General features: G+C 43.7%; 3 protein-coding genes across 3 annotated transcripts; 2 read left to right on the top strand and 1 right to left on the bottom strand.

The window, feature by feature from the left end:
- Positions 1-266: 266 nt before the first annotated feature.
- Positions 267-2575, top strand: c20h2orf81 (chromosome 20 C2orf81 homolog). Its single transcript, XM_071900402.2, has 4 exons — positions 267-521; positions 730-936; positions 1724-1867; positions 2057-2575. Exons 1-4 carry the CDS (start codon positions 267-269, stop codon positions 2573-2575), a joined length of 1125 nt encoding a protein of 374 aa, XP_071756503.2.
- Positions 2576-3304: 729 nt separating this feature from the next.
- nol6 (nucleolar protein 6 (RNA-associated)) lies at positions 3305-18807 on the top strand. Its single transcript, XM_071900398.2, has 26 exons — positions 3305-3426; positions 3949-4161; positions 4320-4436; positions 4567-4746; positions 4899-5067; positions 5170-5304; positions 5593-5756; positions 6569-6689; positions 6823-6881; positions 7008-7109; positions 7212-7327; positions 7647-7824; positions 8464-8586; positions 9114-9262; positions 12140-12215; positions 12363-12503; positions 12749-12866; positions 13478-13632; positions 13822-13985; positions 14238-14390; positions 14536-14633; positions 14809-14933; positions 17118-17207; positions 17368-17568; positions 18084-18185; positions 18406-18807. Exons 1-26 carry the CDS (start codon positions 3388-3390, stop codon positions 18553-18555), a joined length of 3438 nt encoding a protein of 1145 aa, XP_071756499.2. The 5' UTR covers positions 3305-3387; the 3' UTR covers positions 18556-18807.
- LOC139912565 (E3 SUMO-protein ligase ZBED1-like) lies at positions 9286-12129 on the bottom strand. The gene is made up of 2 exons (XM_071900399.2): positions 10425-12129; positions 9286-10263 (listed from the first exon to the last, which is right to left on the bottom strand). The coding sequence occupies exons 1-2, from the start codon at positions 11907-11909 to the stop codon at positions 9715-9717; spliced, it is 2034 nt and encodes a 677-aa protein (XP_071756500.2). The 5' UTR covers positions 11910-12129; the 3' UTR covers positions 9286-9714.
- Positions 18808-19509: the final 702 nt, after the last annotated feature.

Genomic DNA, 19509 nt, shown 5'->3' with positions numbered 1-19509 from the left:
GAAATGGAATTCCTGTCATATTTAATTCAAAGTGCTATAATTTTATAGAAGATTTCCCATTAGGAGAAATGATAACTTTCTCCCTCAGCTTTGAACGCAACCACCAGAGTGTGCCATGTTGACCTTCACTCCCCATAGCAACAAGCCACAAGGGTAATGTCAGTAGAGTGGTGAACGATATATATAGTTCAGTGATAGGGACGGATAAAATGCTGTTTTTCTGTTCGAGCTCAGTTTCATATTTCACCACCAGCCTCTGAACCAAGATGTCCCGCTCTGCAGCCAAGTCCCGTGCTGACAAGGGTGGGCGCAGGCCATCTGCTCAAGCAATCACTCCTCAAGCAATCACTCCTCGACCTCAGGACCTGGATGTGGAGGAGATTATCCCCGGTCGCCTCACTCAGGCCCAGTGGATGGACATGTTGAGGGAGGAGGATGCAGAGGAGACAGTGGGAGAGATCATGGAGGAGCTGCTGAGCCAGGTCATGGAGGGATGTTTCAAGGCGTACATTCAGAGACAGGTGAAACTGAGAAGGAAAACACACTCTTCATTTTAATTTTACTGTTCACATTACTGATTGACACTCATTGTGTATTACAATCATTTAGAGGGCAAATGGAGAGAACATTATCATTTATGTTGCACTGTTTTCACTTGAGAAGAGTTTAAGTTCTACCACAGATGACATGTATATGACATCCCAGTTGTTGCCCATCTCTCTCCTGTAGCTGGTACCCTTCTCCACATCCTGGGCCAAGGACTGCCTGGTTCAGGTTCTGGAGTGGCAATTCCTCCACCGAGATGAAGGAGAAGGACCAGAGGAGGCCTCCAGAACAGAAGACTCAGAGCCTCTGCCAGCAACTGCAGACTCCTGGGCTCAAGGATGTGTGCCTGTTATAAACACTACACCTCCACCTCACCCCACTCCTCAACAGGTCCTTTTGTTATGTCTCTACTGCAACATGCAGAAAATACCACAACATGACCTACCAGTATTGGCTTGTACTAGAAGGAAAGCACCGGAGATTTTCATATACCGGTACACACATTCTAAACCTTTGATCTTTATGGGTTCTGCTCCCATTATAATAATCAGTCCTGCTTGGGAGTTAAAATTCTTCATTGCAAAAAACAGGCAGAGGATGAATGTACTAAATATTGCTTTAGAATGATAATATTAGCATGGCATATGGGGACTATTTTCAGCAACACATTGTTTTTTATGGTGGTATAAAACACCATAATAATGAGTAATGATTAATATATTCACCATTGTTTTTTTTTGTTTTTTTTACAATGATGGAATATGCCTTTCAACCAAGCAGTGTGTTGTTCCACGTTGTTGATCCCATTAGGAATGTAATAGAATCAAAGCAAGAAAATAGTGCCATAAACTATAAGTGTGTATATGAATGTCACTTGTGTTTTTTCTAGTAGTGCAAACTGATGTTGGCTAAGAGACAAAAATGAAATCATACCAGTGTTATGCTTTAAATCAAAATTTCAGAAATTCCAGTAGTACTCTGATCCCTGACTAGTACATTTCTGGACTGGGAAAACATTCCACTTGAGAAGCACTAGAAAATGTTTTTTTTTTAATCAAAAGTGTCTTCATTAGCCAGACTTTGAATGTGGTCTCAAGGTGGCATGATAGCAGCCAAATAGAATAGCCTTCTTGGGCTAATGGTGAAAAATCCTTCAACTCTCTTTTGTTTCTTACAGGGGGCTGCAGATGGCCAAGTAGCTGGACGAATGGAGCCAAGAGCCAACCAGCAGTGCCATGTGATGGCCCAAACAAGCAGCTCCACAAAGCAATCTGAAAAGGACAGAAGTCCCAGCGAGCCTGAAGATTACAGGAGCCACAGGGTACTAACCCCTCTCCCCCCACCCAAAAGTGATCGAAAGAAAAGAAGGCAGATTCGCTCACCTCCCAACACTGTGGCAGACAAATTACTGTGGTCGCTGTCCAGTTCAGCAGAAAAAAAGGACAAGGAGAAAGAAGGTGAAAATAGGGTACATTCTATTTGTACTCACAGGTTTGAACCATTATATCAGCATAAGGACTACCGACGCATACCCAGGCTCGATCATTCCTGCCTGCCTCGGCACGGCGTCTCACCTCAGTATGAGATCTTGGATACCAACCACACAAAACCCCACCCCAAGAGACCAAGTAGACTGTCCATACCAGAGCGGAGACTGGACAAACAGCAAACCGAATGGACGGGAAGCTCACTGAAGCCATTAACCAGCTGCGTGGATCAGCCAGCCAAGCTTCAAGGGAGAAATGGGGCTGATGTCTGGCTGTCCCTCAGGAAGAAGTCTACTCCCACTGGGCATAAAAGGGAAGGGATTATCCCTTTCTCTGGAAGTCTGAGGCTAGACACAATGGATTTGGTCCAGGGTGTTTCTCTTGTGGATCCCCAGGTTGTCCAACTTAACCCACTCAAATTGAACCGTCCGGCCCAGTCTACCAAGCTGAGGCCAATGCGAAGCGGTCCAGCTGTGCCGCTGTTCTCTGTGGAACAGCTTACTGCAGGTCCACCACCTCAGGTCACCCCACTAGAACTGTGACCACTGACTATACAATACTGTGATAAATACACTCCATCACTGTATTTAGAGTAGAATGAGCAATAAACTGAAGATGCTTGTACAAGGCTACATGAGATGGCGTACATTGTAAGATGTGAAAGAAGACCATACACATTTTATCATTCCTTTTGAAAGAGAATATTGTATATATACTGTATATGTATATAAATATATGTGATTTTCATTTTCTGTTCATTCGTTAGTCCATGCATTTGAAACGCAAAGCTGAGTTACACTGTACATCTATTAAATAAATTGTTAAACAATGCATTGCTATTTATTTGATCTTAGCGCTTTCAATACTATCCAGTGCTAATACAAAAAGGGAACCTGTGTTTCAATGCCTCCCACACAACTTAAGGTTGATGTTATATGTTTAGTGTGATTTTATACAGTTGTCTGATCAACTCCGGTTGTTTTTAAATGTATATTATGAATAAATTTGACTTCACTTTGACTTGACTTAGTTTACTGCATGGACTGAGTTGATGACATTGATTTAAAAAGCAAAACCACCAATGAAAAACCTCCTTGAGCACAACCATTCAAGTATTATACTATGGCCACGACTGGCAGACTGCTCATGCAACCTACCTTGCTAAAGTGGACAGGAAGCTCGAGGAGAAGAGAGCCAATCACCATTCATCGGCGCCGCGTCTACACCAATCAGAGAAATGTTTTGCACGGTAGTTTGTCTGACCCTTTGCACATGTGAGAACGCAATGATCGGGAATCAGAATTGATCAAAGTGACAAAATATCGACAAAAACCATCTAACGAACAGATTATATATGAAAATGAAAACGACACTTGCCGAGGACGCAGAGGAGGTAAGGACGGCAACATATAATATGACATTTGTGTCAGATTAACTGTTGCTTGCTAGCTAGCTAGCTAGCTGCTTAACACACGGACCAGTTTTTACTCCCTCCGAATAACCACATTTATGGGAGACTGATTGCTTGCTTTGCTCACAAGTTGCAATTTAAGTCGGTAACACTTTACGTGAAATGCATTGTGATTATTACAAGCAGATTATAAGATCATTAGAAGCATAGATACTTTTGTTACAATCATCAGACAAACATCAGAAAGTCATTTAATTTCACATGCCATTAGCTATGTAGTTAACCCCATAAAGTGTTCATCCCCCTAATTGTTTGCACATTGTGTTCATTCTATCCTGCTCTCATTATATTAACTGTCATGCACTCACACTGCATACAGTATAATGGGCTCATGATGCCTTATAATGCCTCATGAGCACAACTTCAAGTTAAATGTTAGAGTTAAATCTAACTAAGCTGTTGTTGCCAGTAGTTTTTACATGTGTTGGTGTTGTCATTGCACAGATGATGCCGTCAGACTCACCTCAGTATGAGGCGGAAAATGGGGCTCCTGTTAAAGGCAAAAGGAGCAAACCTGAGGAGGCTGGAGGGGAGGAGGAGGTGTTTCGCCCCGTGAAGCTGTCCCGCAGTGATCTGTACAGACCCCCTACAGCAGAGGAGCTCAACCAGCTGAAAGAGGCAGAGAACCTGTTCCACTGCAGCCTGCTCAAAATGCAGGTGAGACATCTGACTTATTAACACAAAACATACTAAATCTATTTTTGTATTCTCTCTCTTTGACTTATGGAATGGGAAGGTAAAGGAATGGGGTGAAGGAGTAACAATAACCACACAAACATTACTGTAACTGTCCCGTAATCCATCTCCAATAACAGATGGAAGAGTTGCTGAAAGAAGTTGCCCTGAGTGAACGTCGGAAAAAGCAAGTAGATTCCTTCATCCAGACAGTCACCAACCTGCTCCAGACTGTGCCACAATCCCCAGAAGTTGAGGTATGTAATACTTGGAGTGTCAAAAGTGCTCTAGGGACTATCTAGGACTATCCATTATGTGTTTAGTGAGTTACAAATAAAGCTCTAACCACTTGTTGATGTTATTTTTTCCATCTCTCCATGTTTCCAGCTAAGTGACTTGTCCTGGCTATCCGGTGCAGTCAAAGTTCCTTTCCTCCTGGTTCCCAAGGCATCCAAGGGCAAGTTCCACATGGCACCTCCCGCCTCTGTTAATCTGATCGGCAGCTTCCCTCTGGGCACCTGCACCAAGCCACGCATCACGGTGGACCTGGCTGTCACAATCCCTGCTGTAAGTCATCCATCCTTTTTCCTCATTTCTCTAATGTAATGTAAACAGCCCTTCAACAGCCTTGAAAGATAGGTGTTATTCTCATGTACGTTATTCATACAGAGTTCATATGAGACACTGATAATCTGTGTCTGCTCATGTTTCCCCATCAGGACGTCCTCCACCCTAAGGATGTTCTGAACCAGAGGTATCCCAGGAAAAGGGCTCTCTACCTGGCAGGCCTGGCTCAGCATCTCACTTCCTCCTCTGAAATTGGAGCCATGCGTTATTCCTGTCTCCATGGCAACCGACTCAGGCCCCTTCTGCTGCTGACCCCTCCAGGTATTTATCTGTTCTTTTACAGCGTTATTGTGAAATAACATTTAGTATTTTGCGTGGTTATGGGAGTGTTTACGAGATGAGTTGGCATATCCCCTCCTTCAGGTAAAGACTCCTCCAGCTTTACCGTACGTGTTCATGCCTGTCCCCCTCCTGGGTTCTTCAAGCCCAGCCGCTTCCACCCCCAGAGGAATAACATCCGGACAGAGTGGTACACGGGCCTGCAGGCCTCTCAGCCCGGTAAGAGCCGTAATTTGGCAAAGTTCAAAAGACTTCAAAAGGCTAGTTCTAATAAGGTATTATCTTATTTAGCAGTAGCAATTGTTTTAGCATCTATGAACAATCAGAAACCAGTTCACCCTTACTTTTCTCAGAAGGTGGGTGCTTGTATATTCAGGGCCACACTGTTGCTTTCTTGTCGGCAGTTGAATTGAAGTATCACTCATGATTGTCCCTTTGCTCAACATTTGTTTTGCAGGGGAATCAGTTTCTAACCAGACAGATTTGTGTCCCTGTTTGTTTTTGTAGAGAGCAGTGAACCTCCCACTCCCCACTACAACAGCTCTGTTCTTGGGGATCTGCTGCCCAGGGCTCACCTCCAGTTTCTATCTGCTGTCAGCTCCCAGTGCTCAGCCTTCGCTGACGGAGTGGCCTTGCTCAAAGTCTGGCTCCGACAAAGAGAGCTCGACCAGGTAAGACCATGTAATGGATCTCTCTCTTATCAATAATCTCCCTTTTCAACTGACAGAATGTAACATTATGGGTACATTCATTTCATTTGTTTGTTTCTTATGAAGTGAATGCAATTTGTGTTGTTTTTTGTTTGTTTTTTATCTTTTGTTTTTGATCTTCTATTTTGTATAAATTGTTTCATGCTTTAGTAACCTACATCATGTGATTGTGACTCCCCCTGCTGGGATAGACCTGTTGTGCCAGTTGTGGACATCTATAATTAACCTCACCTGTGTCTATGGATTGTGAAATTGCCAATACACACGCTGAAGAAGGGCGTCTTGCCCGAAACGTCCGTGTGGCAAATAAAAAGTCAATTTGGAGTGCTGTCCTAGTTTTCCTTTCTCATTATCAACATTATGGGTACAACATGGAGGCATGCATGGTGCCAAGCGTGTTACATGTTCTATGAACACTCCCAATAGGGTAGCACACCCTGAAAACAAAGATTGCTCTTCAAGTTAATTCATGTTTTTATAGAGCCAGCACAAAAACCTGTACAGACCTGACGTTTCAACCAAAGTCTTCCTCAGGGTTTTGTTCCCCAGCACATCGTGTGTGTACATGAAAGTATTATATTATTATCATTGGGTGTGGATTATCGGGTATTATTATCGGGTTATTATCTATTGGGAGTGTTCATTGCTACTGTTTGGTTTGTTTTTTCAAAAGGTTTTCTCTTGATTGCAAGGATCCTCTACATTATGTTATAGGTGTACTCTGGATAGTTTTTACAGTGTATTCAGTGTAACCCTTTCTCAATTTCCCGTAGGGCACTGGTTGTTTTAATGGCTTCCTGGCTTCAATGCTGTTGGCCTATCTCCTGACCACTCACAGAGTCAGTAACAGCATGACAGCCTATCAGTTGCTTCGAAACAGCCTGAACTTCCTGGGTGAGAAAACTGTCTTGTCGGTCCACAAAAGCATATAAAGGATTGATGCCATAGTTGTACTTAGCTTTGCTCATTGGCTTACAGTTGTTATCACTGTTTTGTGTTCTTATCCATCCCTCACTCAAACCCTCAGCCTCCACGGACCTGACAGTGAATGGGATTACCCTCGCCAAAGATCCTGACTCTACAGCTGTGAGTGCTATAGGTCCAGTCCAAAACAATAAACCTTTTGATATAGTTTGTCCACACCACCTCTTCCCTCCCAGAAACAAATGCATTGTTCTTGTCCCTCTTTCTCTAATCTTTTTCCCCCTGCAGCCCGCTCTTGCCGAGTTCCAGGGTGCTTTCCAGGTCGTGTTTGTTGACCCCTCTGGACACCTCAACATGTGTGCCGATATGACAGCTTGCACCTACAAACAGGTACACGCTGTAAAATGGTGTTCAAACGAGATCGATTTTCATTGGGGGTTGTTTCAGCGACAGGTCTTCTGATTGGTTGACAGTATTCAAATGGGTTCTCAGGTGCAGCATGAGGCGTCTCTGTCGATGCAGTTCTGGGACAACCCTACGGTGGATGGGTTCCACGCTCTCCTCATGACCCCCAAACCCATGATAAGGACAAGCGACCACGTCTTCCAGTATGGCTCTGTTTGATTATGTCTAATAGCTAACACCCCAAGTCACAATTAACTTCCATTGTTCTATTGTCACACTCAGCCTCAGCCCATGGCAGAGTTACCTTCTCCTTTCTGTGTCCAGTCCTAAAGATACACCAGTTCCATTCAAGACACCTTCTCATACATATTAGTCACACTCCTTCCATGTCAGTTGATGAAGAAGGAACAAGGAAATGTGTGTTGCTGCTGCGTTAGTTTTCCTTTCACGGTCTCTGCTTCCCTTTCCTGTCCTCTTGTGCTTTCCATCAATTCTGTTTTGCGCTCTTCGTCTCCCGCTCAGGCTATGCGAGCTGGTCAAGCTTCAGTCCAGCTGTAAGAAACTCAACCTCCTCAGTGAGCTGATGGACCACAGTGGAAACTACGTCCACACCGCGCTCCCTTTCATTCTGTCACTCCTTCAGCGAGGGCTCGGCGAAAGGATCCGCCTTCTCACCCACTCCCTCTCTCCTGACCCGGAGGTGAGTAACATTCTCCGTTCAGGTATTATTCTGACCCGTGTCTGACTTATTTAACCGGCAGGAAAAGTGCACTGCTTTTTGAGTGCTTCAGTTCGTAATTTATAGATTTCTATTTTTACTAGGTTCTGATTTGGAAAAAGCACTAATACTACTACTAATAATGATAATCTTTATTCGTATATCCAGGAGGAGTAAAAAGGAGTAAAAAACAACAGTAAAAAAAGCAATGAAAGCAAGGCACAAAACATAAAAGTGAGGACAAAAATACACAATTATTACATAAAAACAGGTCTATAAAGATTATTTCCAAGTAGTGTTTTAAAAGATGATAGATTTAGCCAGCCTAAGCTCCTCAGGTGTAGAGCTTCCAGTGTGCCAACCTAATTATTATAGACTAGTTCGGCTAATTATTATTGATTAGTAGAAACATAAAAAAAATTATAAAGTGATGAATGCATTTCACAATGAAATGATGCAATTTAAAAACTTTTTTAATGTATCTATTAATCATAATTAAACACTGAACTAGTCTATAATAATGAAGTTGGCACACGAGAAGCTCTACACTCATATAAATATTAATTACAGTCTCTATAAACGATTGAATTTGGTGAACTTGCATGTTTTGTGTCGTCACAGTGGTCGGTGGAGAGCGAAGCCCCAAAGCACAAAGCCCAACCTCCCCTCTCCTTCGGTCTGATCTTAAGGCCGGAGCTGGCAGCCTCTGTCCTGGAGAGAGGCCCACCTGCAGACAGCCCCAAGGTACCATCACCTGTCTCTCTCTCCTCCTGTGTGGGTGTGTGGGTGTGGGGATTCTTCTTTTTCCTATGGTGTCGTAGCCGCTGTCAGTGAGGTCAGTCAAGTGTCAAGACACTTCACTCTACTATACCAGTGCACTATCAAAGGACTAGAAAGCACTAGCACATTTGCTTTAGTATCTACTTAATAAAAGGACGTTTAAGTTTTGTTATTGTAAAAAGTAAACTCGAATATGAACCTTGAATTTTCATACATCTCACAGTCCTTTTCTTGCATTCAGAAAGAACTGCTCTGTGTACTCTGTTTTTGACTAGGCATATCAAGATATAAGGAAAAGTCTCCTTTTTCTGAATACTATTGAGAAAGCATTTCTACTTATACATTTTTTTTTCAAAAGTGCCATGGGACTATAGAATTTGTACTTGATTTTTAAACTGGTTTCTTTTTGTGTTGTTTCCTTATCAGTTACACGTATATTACCATGTGTAGACAGTGTGGCATTAATAATGATGGTATTATGCTTCTGCTAGGCAGCTGAGTTTCGCCAGCTGTGGGGCTCTCGCTCTGAGCTGCGTCGCTTCCAGGACGGGGCCATTACTGAGGCTGTGCTGTGGAACGGGGAGAGTACCTGCGAAAAACGCCTGGTGCCCAGAGAGATCATTACTCACCTGCTACAGCTGTATGTATTTTATCTGGGTGCACTATATTGAGAGAAGAAACAGGCATAATATGGATACTGGTATTTATATAATGGTTAGTTTTAGCCAAGCAATCTGATTGGTCAGTTGATTGATTCTATCCGTGTTGATAATACCCATATGTGAACTACAGTGGTAACAAAGGAGCAAGCCGGTGATCTTTCCTTTAGTTTTCTTTTTGTTTCCTCCTGGTTTTTATTCTCAGAAGTAGACTATTGTGAAGACATTTTTTCAGAAAGTGTTGGTAACAGCCATCAGCCATCCAATTAACCTATTTTTAATTAGACCATAGCTGAGGTTAGAAGTTACTGGGTGTAATGTTGTGAACTAGGTTTAGGTACTGTGTAGTAGTGTATACAAGTATAGCTCTGATCAGTACTGACAGCAGCTATAGGAAGGCTATTTACATCTGCCTCATGTAGGGCTGGGCAAGCTACACATTTTTGTTCAGAAAGATCATCATATCAGCATGCTCTGGGCTCAGTCTTGTACGCATTCTTGCAAATGTTTGTCCAGCTGCTGAGAATAAAGACGGCACTGATACCCCAGGTATGCATAGATAGTGCCTTGCCAAAGGTGCCAGACAGGGGAATCTCGGGCCGTTGACCCTCCACCAGTCAAGAGGGTTTATGTCCAATGAGGGAGAAATGTCTCTCAAATAGTAATCTACCTGAGCCTCAGAGTCAGTAGCATAGGAGGAACTGTAGTTGTCTCCGAGGAGTAACATCATGGTGTTTTTGGTGTCGCCTCCCTTTTGCGGTGGCATAGCCACCTGGCTAACAGCAGGCGTCACCAGTGTCTCCTCCTTTTCAACCTTAGCGCCCACAATAGTAGTAATCACATCTGTTTTTGAAACCATTTCATGCAGTTTCACTTTTGCAGCCAGTCTCCCCATTGGCGTCAGGAAGCTGAGATGTTTGTGACGAGGATCCAGCATAGAGGCAATCAGAGCCGGTTTGGAGGCTAGGTCATTTGAGTCGACCTGTGGACAGTAAATGAAATGACAGTTTAAGAGTTGAGCCTGTAGGTAGGATGCAGGATCATCAGCATGGATCCTCTTGTTTATCAACAGATACTCTACTAATATCATAGCCAAATATATTTCAGAGCCCAAATTGAAAGTCATCGTTAGTTTATACCTACCTCCATGCATTTCCGCAATGACTCCCGGACTTTGAACTTGAACTCGGAGACTTGTTCGACGTCATGCTCTTTTGCCACTAGGTGAGTCTGAAGAAGGCTGAATGTGATGGGGTAGATGTTTGAGATGGACACTTCTGTTTCAGCAGACATGACTGTTGTTGCCCATTTCAGAGTTGCCAGTACAGGTGTGAAGTTTTCTATTATTTGCCAATAATCATCTTCAATCTCAAGGGTCAGAGCTTCTTGTCGGTTGGTGACCATGCGGTCAGACAGTACAGCTTTAATTGCCCACCGTTGTTCCAGTAGCCGTTCAAACATGTCGCAGATAGTGTCCCATCTGGCTTTGCTCGACTGGATCAGCTTGTGCTGTGGCAGTAGCATTTGAGCTTGCTTGAGCTCCAGGGCCTTGCTCGCTAGTGAGTTGTGGTTGAAGTGCTTGACTAGTTTCCCAGCCGCAACGACAACACTGAGCAGATCATCACTCAGTCCATCATTGACAGCCAACTGCAGAGTACTGGCAAAGCAGTTAACAGAGTTCCAGGTGACACGGGAACATGCATGGACCGGCAAGATGCTCTGTGTGTTATTATGAACGCATGCAGTCACTTTCCCGGCGATTCCCCAGGTCTCCACTGTGTCCAGCAGTCTTTCTGTGAAGCTGTCTGTAGTAGTGTGACCATCGGATATCCTGTGTGTCTGCAGTACAGCTGACTCCCCCTGCCAGTCCTCGGTTATGAAGGAACAGGACACTGTAAGGTACCTCTCAGCAGGGAGTGCGGTCCAGCAGTCAGTGGTGAGAGCCACCATCTCCACTGAGCCCAGCCGCGCTCTGAGCGCATCCACCTTGTCTTGAAAATGGGCTTCAATACTGTGTGTAATATCGGCCGCTGATGGCGTTTTATAATTACGCACAATGTAACTTAGTAGTTCACGGAAGCCATCACCATCAACCATGCTGATGGGAAGCAAATCCTTCTCTATCATCCTACAGATAAGTCCGGTCACCTCTGTATGTGATATCTCATCAACTTGTGTTTTGTCATCATCCGGCGCAGCGTTTAGATGCTTGTTTTTGATGTGATATATCATGTTGGTGGTGCTGCTCATGTATTTCAACTTCGTATTGCATATTGTGCAGTGGACCTCGTTGTCCACTTTGACGAAAACGTCCCACACAGAGCTGCGCCTCGGTCGCTTCTTCTCCCTGCTTTCAGCGCCTGGTTCAGTGGTGCTGGAAGCTGCCAGTGAGCTCTCTGGGGCTTCTGGCTGAGCTGCACTCTCCTCCAGGATACTCTGAACTTGAGAGGCCGGCGGTTTTTCATCCCGCGGCGGTGTCGTGGACGCTTGGTGCTTGGCAACGTGGTGAATCATTGTGGTGGTGCCCCCGCAGTATTTCAACTTAGCGTCACACTTAATGCAGCGGACAAAGTCCCCCATTTGTTCAAAGGAGTCCCACACAGAGCTCCGTCTCCTACCCCGCTTCATGTTTTCTGTAGCGGGTCTCGTTTCTCAGTCAGACCAGGGAATGTTTTTAACGTTAGCAAGCTAGCTAACGCTAGCACAGAGCGATGACAACAGAAGACTCTTTGGGGCAATAAAAACCGAATTGCAGCCTGTTTCACGGCGGCCCGTGCCTGGACAGAAAACGGCAGTGAATTAAGTCAATTTGTTTACAGTCTTGCGTTATTTTTAATATGTTTATTCTTTTCTACCAGGCATGCAGATATCCCCGAATCTTCTGTGAGATACGTTGGGGCGATGGTGGATGACGTCGTCAAAATGGGACGTGAGGTACTGTAAAATATTTGTCAGTTGCGGGTGTTGACCAAAAGGGGGTGTCAGTGTTATGTTTCACTGGCCTATAAAAAGTTGGATTTTACACATGTAAAAAGTATAAGTGTGTGTATACATGTGTTTAATGAGTGTTATGCACTTCAGGTGCCTAGCACTGGAGAGGAGGAGAGTCTGAAGGTGGTTCAGTCTTATGATGACCTGAGCAGGAAGCTGTGGAGGCTGGAGGGTCTGCCTCTCTCCATCACCTCAGTGCAAGGAGCCCACCCGGCACTCAGATACACACAGGTAAAACCCCCTGTTCTTTTTTTCAGATAATTCTTTTGGCCATTTTTTACCTTTTTATTAGAGAATTGAAAGCGGAGAGAGATAGGAAAAACTGGGGTGGAGAGAGAGGGGGATGACATGTGACAAAGGTCCTGGGCCAGATTCGAACCCAGGACATTGCAGTTGCTATATGATGTTGGACCATAATTTCAGTTTAATGCATTTTCTGACATTGACATTCTGACATTCAACTTTGCCCTGTGTAGGTGTTTCCCCCTGTACCACTGAAGCTGGACTACTCATTCTTCGACAGAGAAAAGACTGCCCGGTCACTGGTGCCAAAGGAAGGCAAACCCTGCCCTGCCTACATCACCCCTATCACCGGTAAGTGCTTCATCCTTTGGCAACATATGTAATATGCACTTGTGTGTTTTCTATCCTTGGGACTAATAAGGAAGTTGTTCAGGCTTGTTTTTACCAGTTGGAAAAATATATCTAAAATTAAGTCATTTCAGCCTTGGAGTCATTTCAGCCTTGGAGAAAATTATTCATGCCTCTATTTAATCTAATATCGACTCTTGTATCTCTCTGTATTCTGGCCTCAGCCATTAATCTCTTTGTCGTCTGCAACTAGATTTGTATACAGCAACAAGGCTTTTTAACTACTAATGCAGTTGTTTACTGCTGATTCCCACTCCATGAGAGAATATTTACCTCAGCTTTTTTCCTCTCCTTCGGCTAGTCCCCAAAACTATCAAAAGTATCCCAAGTATGTGTGTGGCCAGTTGTGCTCGCTATCTCTGCATAAGCTTGTCTCATTCTCTGATGCCCTCTGGCTAATGCAACCACAACGGGGGGGAAACTGATGGGGGGGAAACTGATGTCTTCAAGCAGGAAACTACACCCGCTTTAAAAGAAGCTCACCTAGCCAAAGACATTTAACTTTACAAACTCTCATGCTGTATACCAATATACTTGTAACCGTCCTGTTGTAGTGATCTGTCACATGGAGGGCAGTGGGAAGTGGCCCCACGACCGCGTCGCCATCCGCCACATCCGAGCTGCCTTCCACATCAGCCTGGGACAGCTGCTCAGTAAGCACCACCACTACACCTGCAGGCCCTGCCCCACACACCTGGACGTCTGGAAGGTATATTTCTGCATGTGTGTGTGTAAATGTAAATGTAAATGATTGTGATGGAGATAAAATGAAACAAGTTTTTGGCATCTCAGTAGAAGCTTGTAGCATGTCAGCACAAGTTCTTGGCACAGCATTATTTTTTTCATTGAAGTTGATATATATTCACGTTTATTTATGTGCCCCTGTGTGTGTATCCAGGACGGCTTGGCGTTCCGTATCCAGGTAGCGTACCATCGTGAGCCCCAGGTGCTGAGGGAGAGTGTGAATGCTGAGGGGCTGCTGGTCGTCAGGGACAACGAGGAGGCTCAGGCTCTGGAGATGGCCACCATACACAGGCCTCTACTGACCAGCACGTTGCATGGGTACGGTTAACACAGCAACACAAAATCATATCTGTGTGTGTGTGTGAGCTCGCACAGTTCCCACTGGTTATGTAATTTCTGGAATATTCACTTTCATCTCGTTAACCTTTTGTCCTACTTTCCCCTTGTCCACCACTTTATTTATTTGTCACTTTCTTCTTTATTTTACTTACCACTTTTCCTGCATCGTTCACTTCCGCGCTCTTTTTGCTTCTTCGTTCTTACGTTTCGTCTCTGTGTTGTGCTCGACAGGCTCCAGCAGCAGCACCCGTGTTTCGGGGCAGTGTGTCGCCTGGCCAAGCGTTGGCTGGGGGCCCAGCTCTTTAGCGAAGACATTCCAGAGGACACAGCAGACCTGCTGGTGGCGTCGCTCTTCCTGCAGCCTGCACCCTTCACTCCTCCTGGGTAACTATCTATCAGTCCCACTTTCTAGTAATCTCTCCACCCCATCTGTCTCATCGGTCCATATGAATTTCTTTCACCTCCCTTTGTTCTTTCAGTAGGTCATGCGAATGAGTTTTTACTAGTGCTCTTCCTCTGTCTTCCTCAGTTCTCCTCAGGTGGGCTTCCTTCGCTTCCTCCATCTGCTCTCTTCCTTTGACTGGAGGAACAACCCCCTGGTAGTCAACCTCAACAACCAGCTCACAGGCGAGTACACGCACACGCACGTACACACACGCACATTTTCTCTCTGTGTCACACAAACAAACGTAGACCCCATTCTGTATACACTCCAGAAATGCTTTAACATCCTGCTGCTATGTATCGCAGTTTCAGTGGCAAGTTTAATTGTTGTTACCCCCTTCCTGTCTGTCACGTGTAGCTGCGGACTACACCGAGATCAAGAATGACTTCATGGCCTCCAGGGAGTCCCTGCCTGTCATGTTCGTAGCCACACCGAAAGACAAGACGCTGTCTCTGTGGACCAAGCAAGCACCTAGCGTACAGGTCAGGGGGCACAGACACAGACACACACCCAGCATTGATATTCCTGAGAAATGAGGCAAAACACATTTAATTGTGTAGCAGCCAGCACTAGATTCAAAACATGGTGACTATTACAGTTGGTTGTCAGATAGAAAAGATAAATAAAAAAGGGGGCACAATGGAATACTTCATAACAGTGCAATCAAAGTACGTCACAAGCATTATCAAAGATATTTTCACTGTTACACTGTTGTTGTTTTTTTTGTTTGTTAGACATGACTATGTACACAGAGTAGAGAGAGAGAGGAAGAGAGAGAGAGAGCATCACAAACAACGGTGTAGAAAAGAGTTGCATGTTCTTGGAAGGGAGCAGTCACACAGTTTTCCGATCCTGGAGCCTTTCCTCAGTGCACACTGGTCTCCTGGGTCACACTGCAGGGACAGGCAACCATGTTATGGTCTGTTATTGGACAACGATGAATGATGGCCTAGCCTTAGACTTGCCTTTTTACAGCAAATAGTTTATTATTGTTGACAGAGTAAACACAAGCTGCCACGTCTCTTTTGAAAGATATTAACTCAATGAGGTTAACTGGTTTTATGTAGCTGTTAGTTGATTTAAAAAAAATGCATCACTTACCATAGGCAGATAACTATGCTTTTTCCCAAGGGCTGGAAACTGGTTGTTCTTCAGCCTTTCCAAAACCCCATGTAAATCACTGATCTGGAAATATTAAATGCTCTGTATTATCCAAATAATTATAAAATTACCACCAGCATACCAGATTATAATTAGCAGATCATTAACTGGGAATATTACATGTCATTTATTATATAAACAATTATAAAATCACCACCGGAAAATTATTATACCATCAACACTGATCCTATCAATTTGACTTTTATTTTGTGTAGAGAAATTATTGAAATCTGACCAGTGTTTACATCAATAATTATTGCAACAACCTTCAAAGCAGTATTTATGTTTTTGCAGCCCAAACTCACCAGTTGCTTTTCATTGCTGTCCTCTGTCGAAGTAAAATAAGTTAAATATCTTGTTTTGAAGTCCTCTGGTTGCATGACGCCAAAGCTGTGAAAGAGTCCAGCAGCACACAGTAGTGTATGAAAAAGGTAGACGTGCCAGCTTCCCATGGTGCTTAGCTGACCCAGATAAGCTTCCTGTCCTGTGCTCTCCCACCTCAGTCCCCCCTCAGTAACACTGAGCCTCTCTCTTGACCCAGCATCTCCCTTTATAATGATCATGGAGGGCTGGAACTCAGTACTTTGTGACGTCCTGACAGAGGCGTCATCATGGGCTAAGGTCATCATGTCTGACAAGAATGTTTGTCATGACTTTCACTGTACTTGCACTACTTATAGCGTATATAAATGTTCTATCTGCGAAGAAGGAAAGCACCTTTCAAAGCAACAAGGGCACATTTTAAGAAAAGACTACTTCAAGGCCTTAGAGGTCCTAAAGAGACAGATGTTTTGATTCATAACTGAATGAGAAAGAGATTCCAAGGGCTTGTTTAAGAAAGTATGTTTAGTCTATAGGTTATAGTCTAGTTCATCTGTCTAGCTATTGCACTAGCAAGAAAGAGTATGTGTCATTGGGTCAAAACATTCAATAAAATAGGTTCAAGGAACAGTCATTTTTGAAAGACAAGAGAGCAGTTCAGTGGGAAGAGTGTGACTTATAACATTTAAGTGCTGTTTTGTCAAAAAGGTAACCGAAGACTTTCAATAATTCTCACTCATTCTAACTCTTTTTCATTCTCAAAACGCTGAAGAAGCAAGGTTCTTCCATGACACCACTGTTATGTAATGCAGTGAATCATGCTTTTCAAACAGCTTGTCCTTGTCCTCATGTCCATGTAATTCAAGGTCACACAAAAGGAGAGGCCAGATAGTGCAAAAAGAATGAATGTAGAGAAGATGCAGCGGACAGTTGTCATAGTGATAGGTTTACTCCAGAACACTGCATCCACCCAACACACTCCACAAACAGGCTGATGCAGCTGCCTCATATTTAGGAAATTCTTGATCCGTTTCCATTCAGCTTTTCTAATTCAGTGCATCATAATTCAGCTACAATTACTTGGATGTTAACCCAGCTGCTGTTATTGTTAAGAGAGTATTTAAGAACAGAACAGGAAACCTACATTTTTCAACTATCAAATGTCATATTGTGTGTGTGTTCAGATGCTGCAGCGCGTGGTGATGTTGGCTGCAGAGAGCCTTAAGGCTCTGGAGCCTCAGCTGATGGACGCCGACCAGACACAAGACATCAGGGTCTGTAAAACACACACACACACACACACTTGCATGCTCAAGCACTCATTTACTCACCACTCCACTCTGCTCATGATAACACTATCTGAATAAATGACTGTTAGATTTAGCATGTATTGTTTCATCATTGTAATTCAGATGTCTGTGTGTGTGTGTGCAGGTGGCCATGCGTCCTCCACTGGACGCCTACGATGTGTTGATTCACCTGAACCCCAAGCAGGTTCCCCTGCTCAGCCAGGCGGTGGACCCTCCTGCTGCCACCTTCAGCAGGGGCGTCATGTCTGGCAGCGTGGCCCAGTCTGGAGGGGCGCTGCCCGTCATAGACTACAGCCCTGTGTCCCACTACCTGGCAGAGCTCAGGGTGAGTCTTGCTAAACTCTGTCTGTGCGTGTTAACTTGTCTTTATTGGCTTAATGGCGAGGAACAAGGCAGTTTCACTTCATGGTGAAAGGACGGGTTGGTGTTTATTTGACCTAGCCATGCCAGTCAAATTGATTATTTTGTTTATGCCCCCCCAAAAAATGTGAATAATCTTGCTTTTGAAGTTCAACACCCTTGTAACTATACTATCACTATCCTACCCTACATCCAAGAGTCAAAAACTGTCCCAATTTTCAAGAGCAAACTCTAAACTGATCTTAACAGCTTGTCCTTCCCACCCCTTGTTATGTGTTTTAAAAGGAAATAAACTTAAATAGCCAACTCCATATGGCTTTCTGATGTAATTGTGGGGAAGATGTTTTATGATGCTTTGGAAAAGACGCCACAGATGCCACTTCCAACTTAGAGGCGTGGCTCCTGGCTATGCAACATTACTACAAAATGGATTATGTCATCTTGTGTGATCCACTTCTACACCACTCCTACTATTTTCAGGAGGCGTTCGGAGACCTGGCCCTCTTCTTCTGTGATCCTTATGGCGGCACAGTGATCGCAGTTTTATGGAAACCAAAGGCCTTCAGCCCAGTGCCATTCAAGGTGAGGGCTTAAGTCACAGATGTCTTGATTATAAAAACATCAGTATAGGAGAGAAGCTTTTTGGACTGTTGGATGAAATGGACAGCTAACATTTTGCCCTCTGTTAAACCTTCTATCCTTTCTCTCTAACTCATAATTTCTTTTGCCTCATTTCATATGTTAATTTTTTTGCCACACCCACCACACTCACCGCTCTTCCCTCTCTTTCCTCGGCACACAGACGTCGCAGATGTTTGCTCGGCATGTGCAGGTGACTGGAGAAGAAGCTCATACTGTTCCCAATGTAGAGGCTATGCTGGAGGACTTCCGGGTCATGGGGAAGGGATTGGTCAAATCAGTGGAGGCCAGGACAGAGAAATGGGCATTTTAGACAACACAAACACACACATACACCACTTTCAATGGATGTATTATAGATAGTCTGTGTTTCAGCATTTGACATTTCCACCACCACCAAACTACTGTTTTTCTATGATAAATCAAAACAACAAGTACAATGGAAACATGAGCTTTGTATGTCTTGTTAACAATATTATGAAATGGTCATTTATAGAAGACTAGCCATATGTTTGCTTTTGGTGGAGCCGTACCATGTCTAATAAAGGCATATCAACTCTTTTAATTTTTCTTTGGTTCCTCTGTCTGTCCAACAATCCATCCATCCATCTATCCATCAGTGGTGTTTGATGTAATTGTGAAAGGATGATGATCACTGGATACATATACAACATGACTAGTGCTAAGTGCTATGTGATAACAGCATGCCATTTAGCTATTTAAGTCACACCGAAATATAAATATATCTTTTTTTTTTTAGCTCATTCAAACTATCATACCAAACCAATGTACCATGTACCTATTTGACAATTTATGACAAACAATTTTTTATTGTATTTATATATCAAAATCTCATTACTTCCTGGAAAATGGAAAATCTTTAGTGGTGACTTCATCGTGTACCAGGCGGCGTACATAAAAACTCCAACCAACAAAACCATCACAGACAGCCCCTCTCATCAAATATGACTGCCTTTCTCTCCCTAACTGACATCCCATTAGTTTACATTTTTGAATGATCCTTCCGATGTTTTTCTGCAAGAAGAGGGAGGTAGTCGTCCTCATCAGGTCTAGACATGCCAGTCAATTGGCTTTGGCAAAATCAGACCAAAGCGTTGAGGGACAAAAGGTTTCCTTGGAAAAGGGGAAGGTTTTCTCTGCTATCTTTTCAGTTCAGAGGGAAATTGTGAAAGGAGATAGAGGCTTGGCATTGAGTTATCTGATCAAGTTTCATTAAGATCATTTCTTATCACCAAAACCTTTGACG

This window comes from Centroberyx gerrardi, chromosome 8 (assembly GCF_048128805.1).
Source record: "Centroberyx gerrardi isolate f3 chromosome 8, fCenGer3.hap1.cur.20231027, whole genome shotgun sequence".
NCBI lineage: Eukaryota > Metazoa > Chordata > Actinopteri > Beryciformes > Berycidae > Centroberyx > Centroberyx gerrardi.
This window is presented reverse-complemented; position numbering and strand designations above follow the sequence as displayed.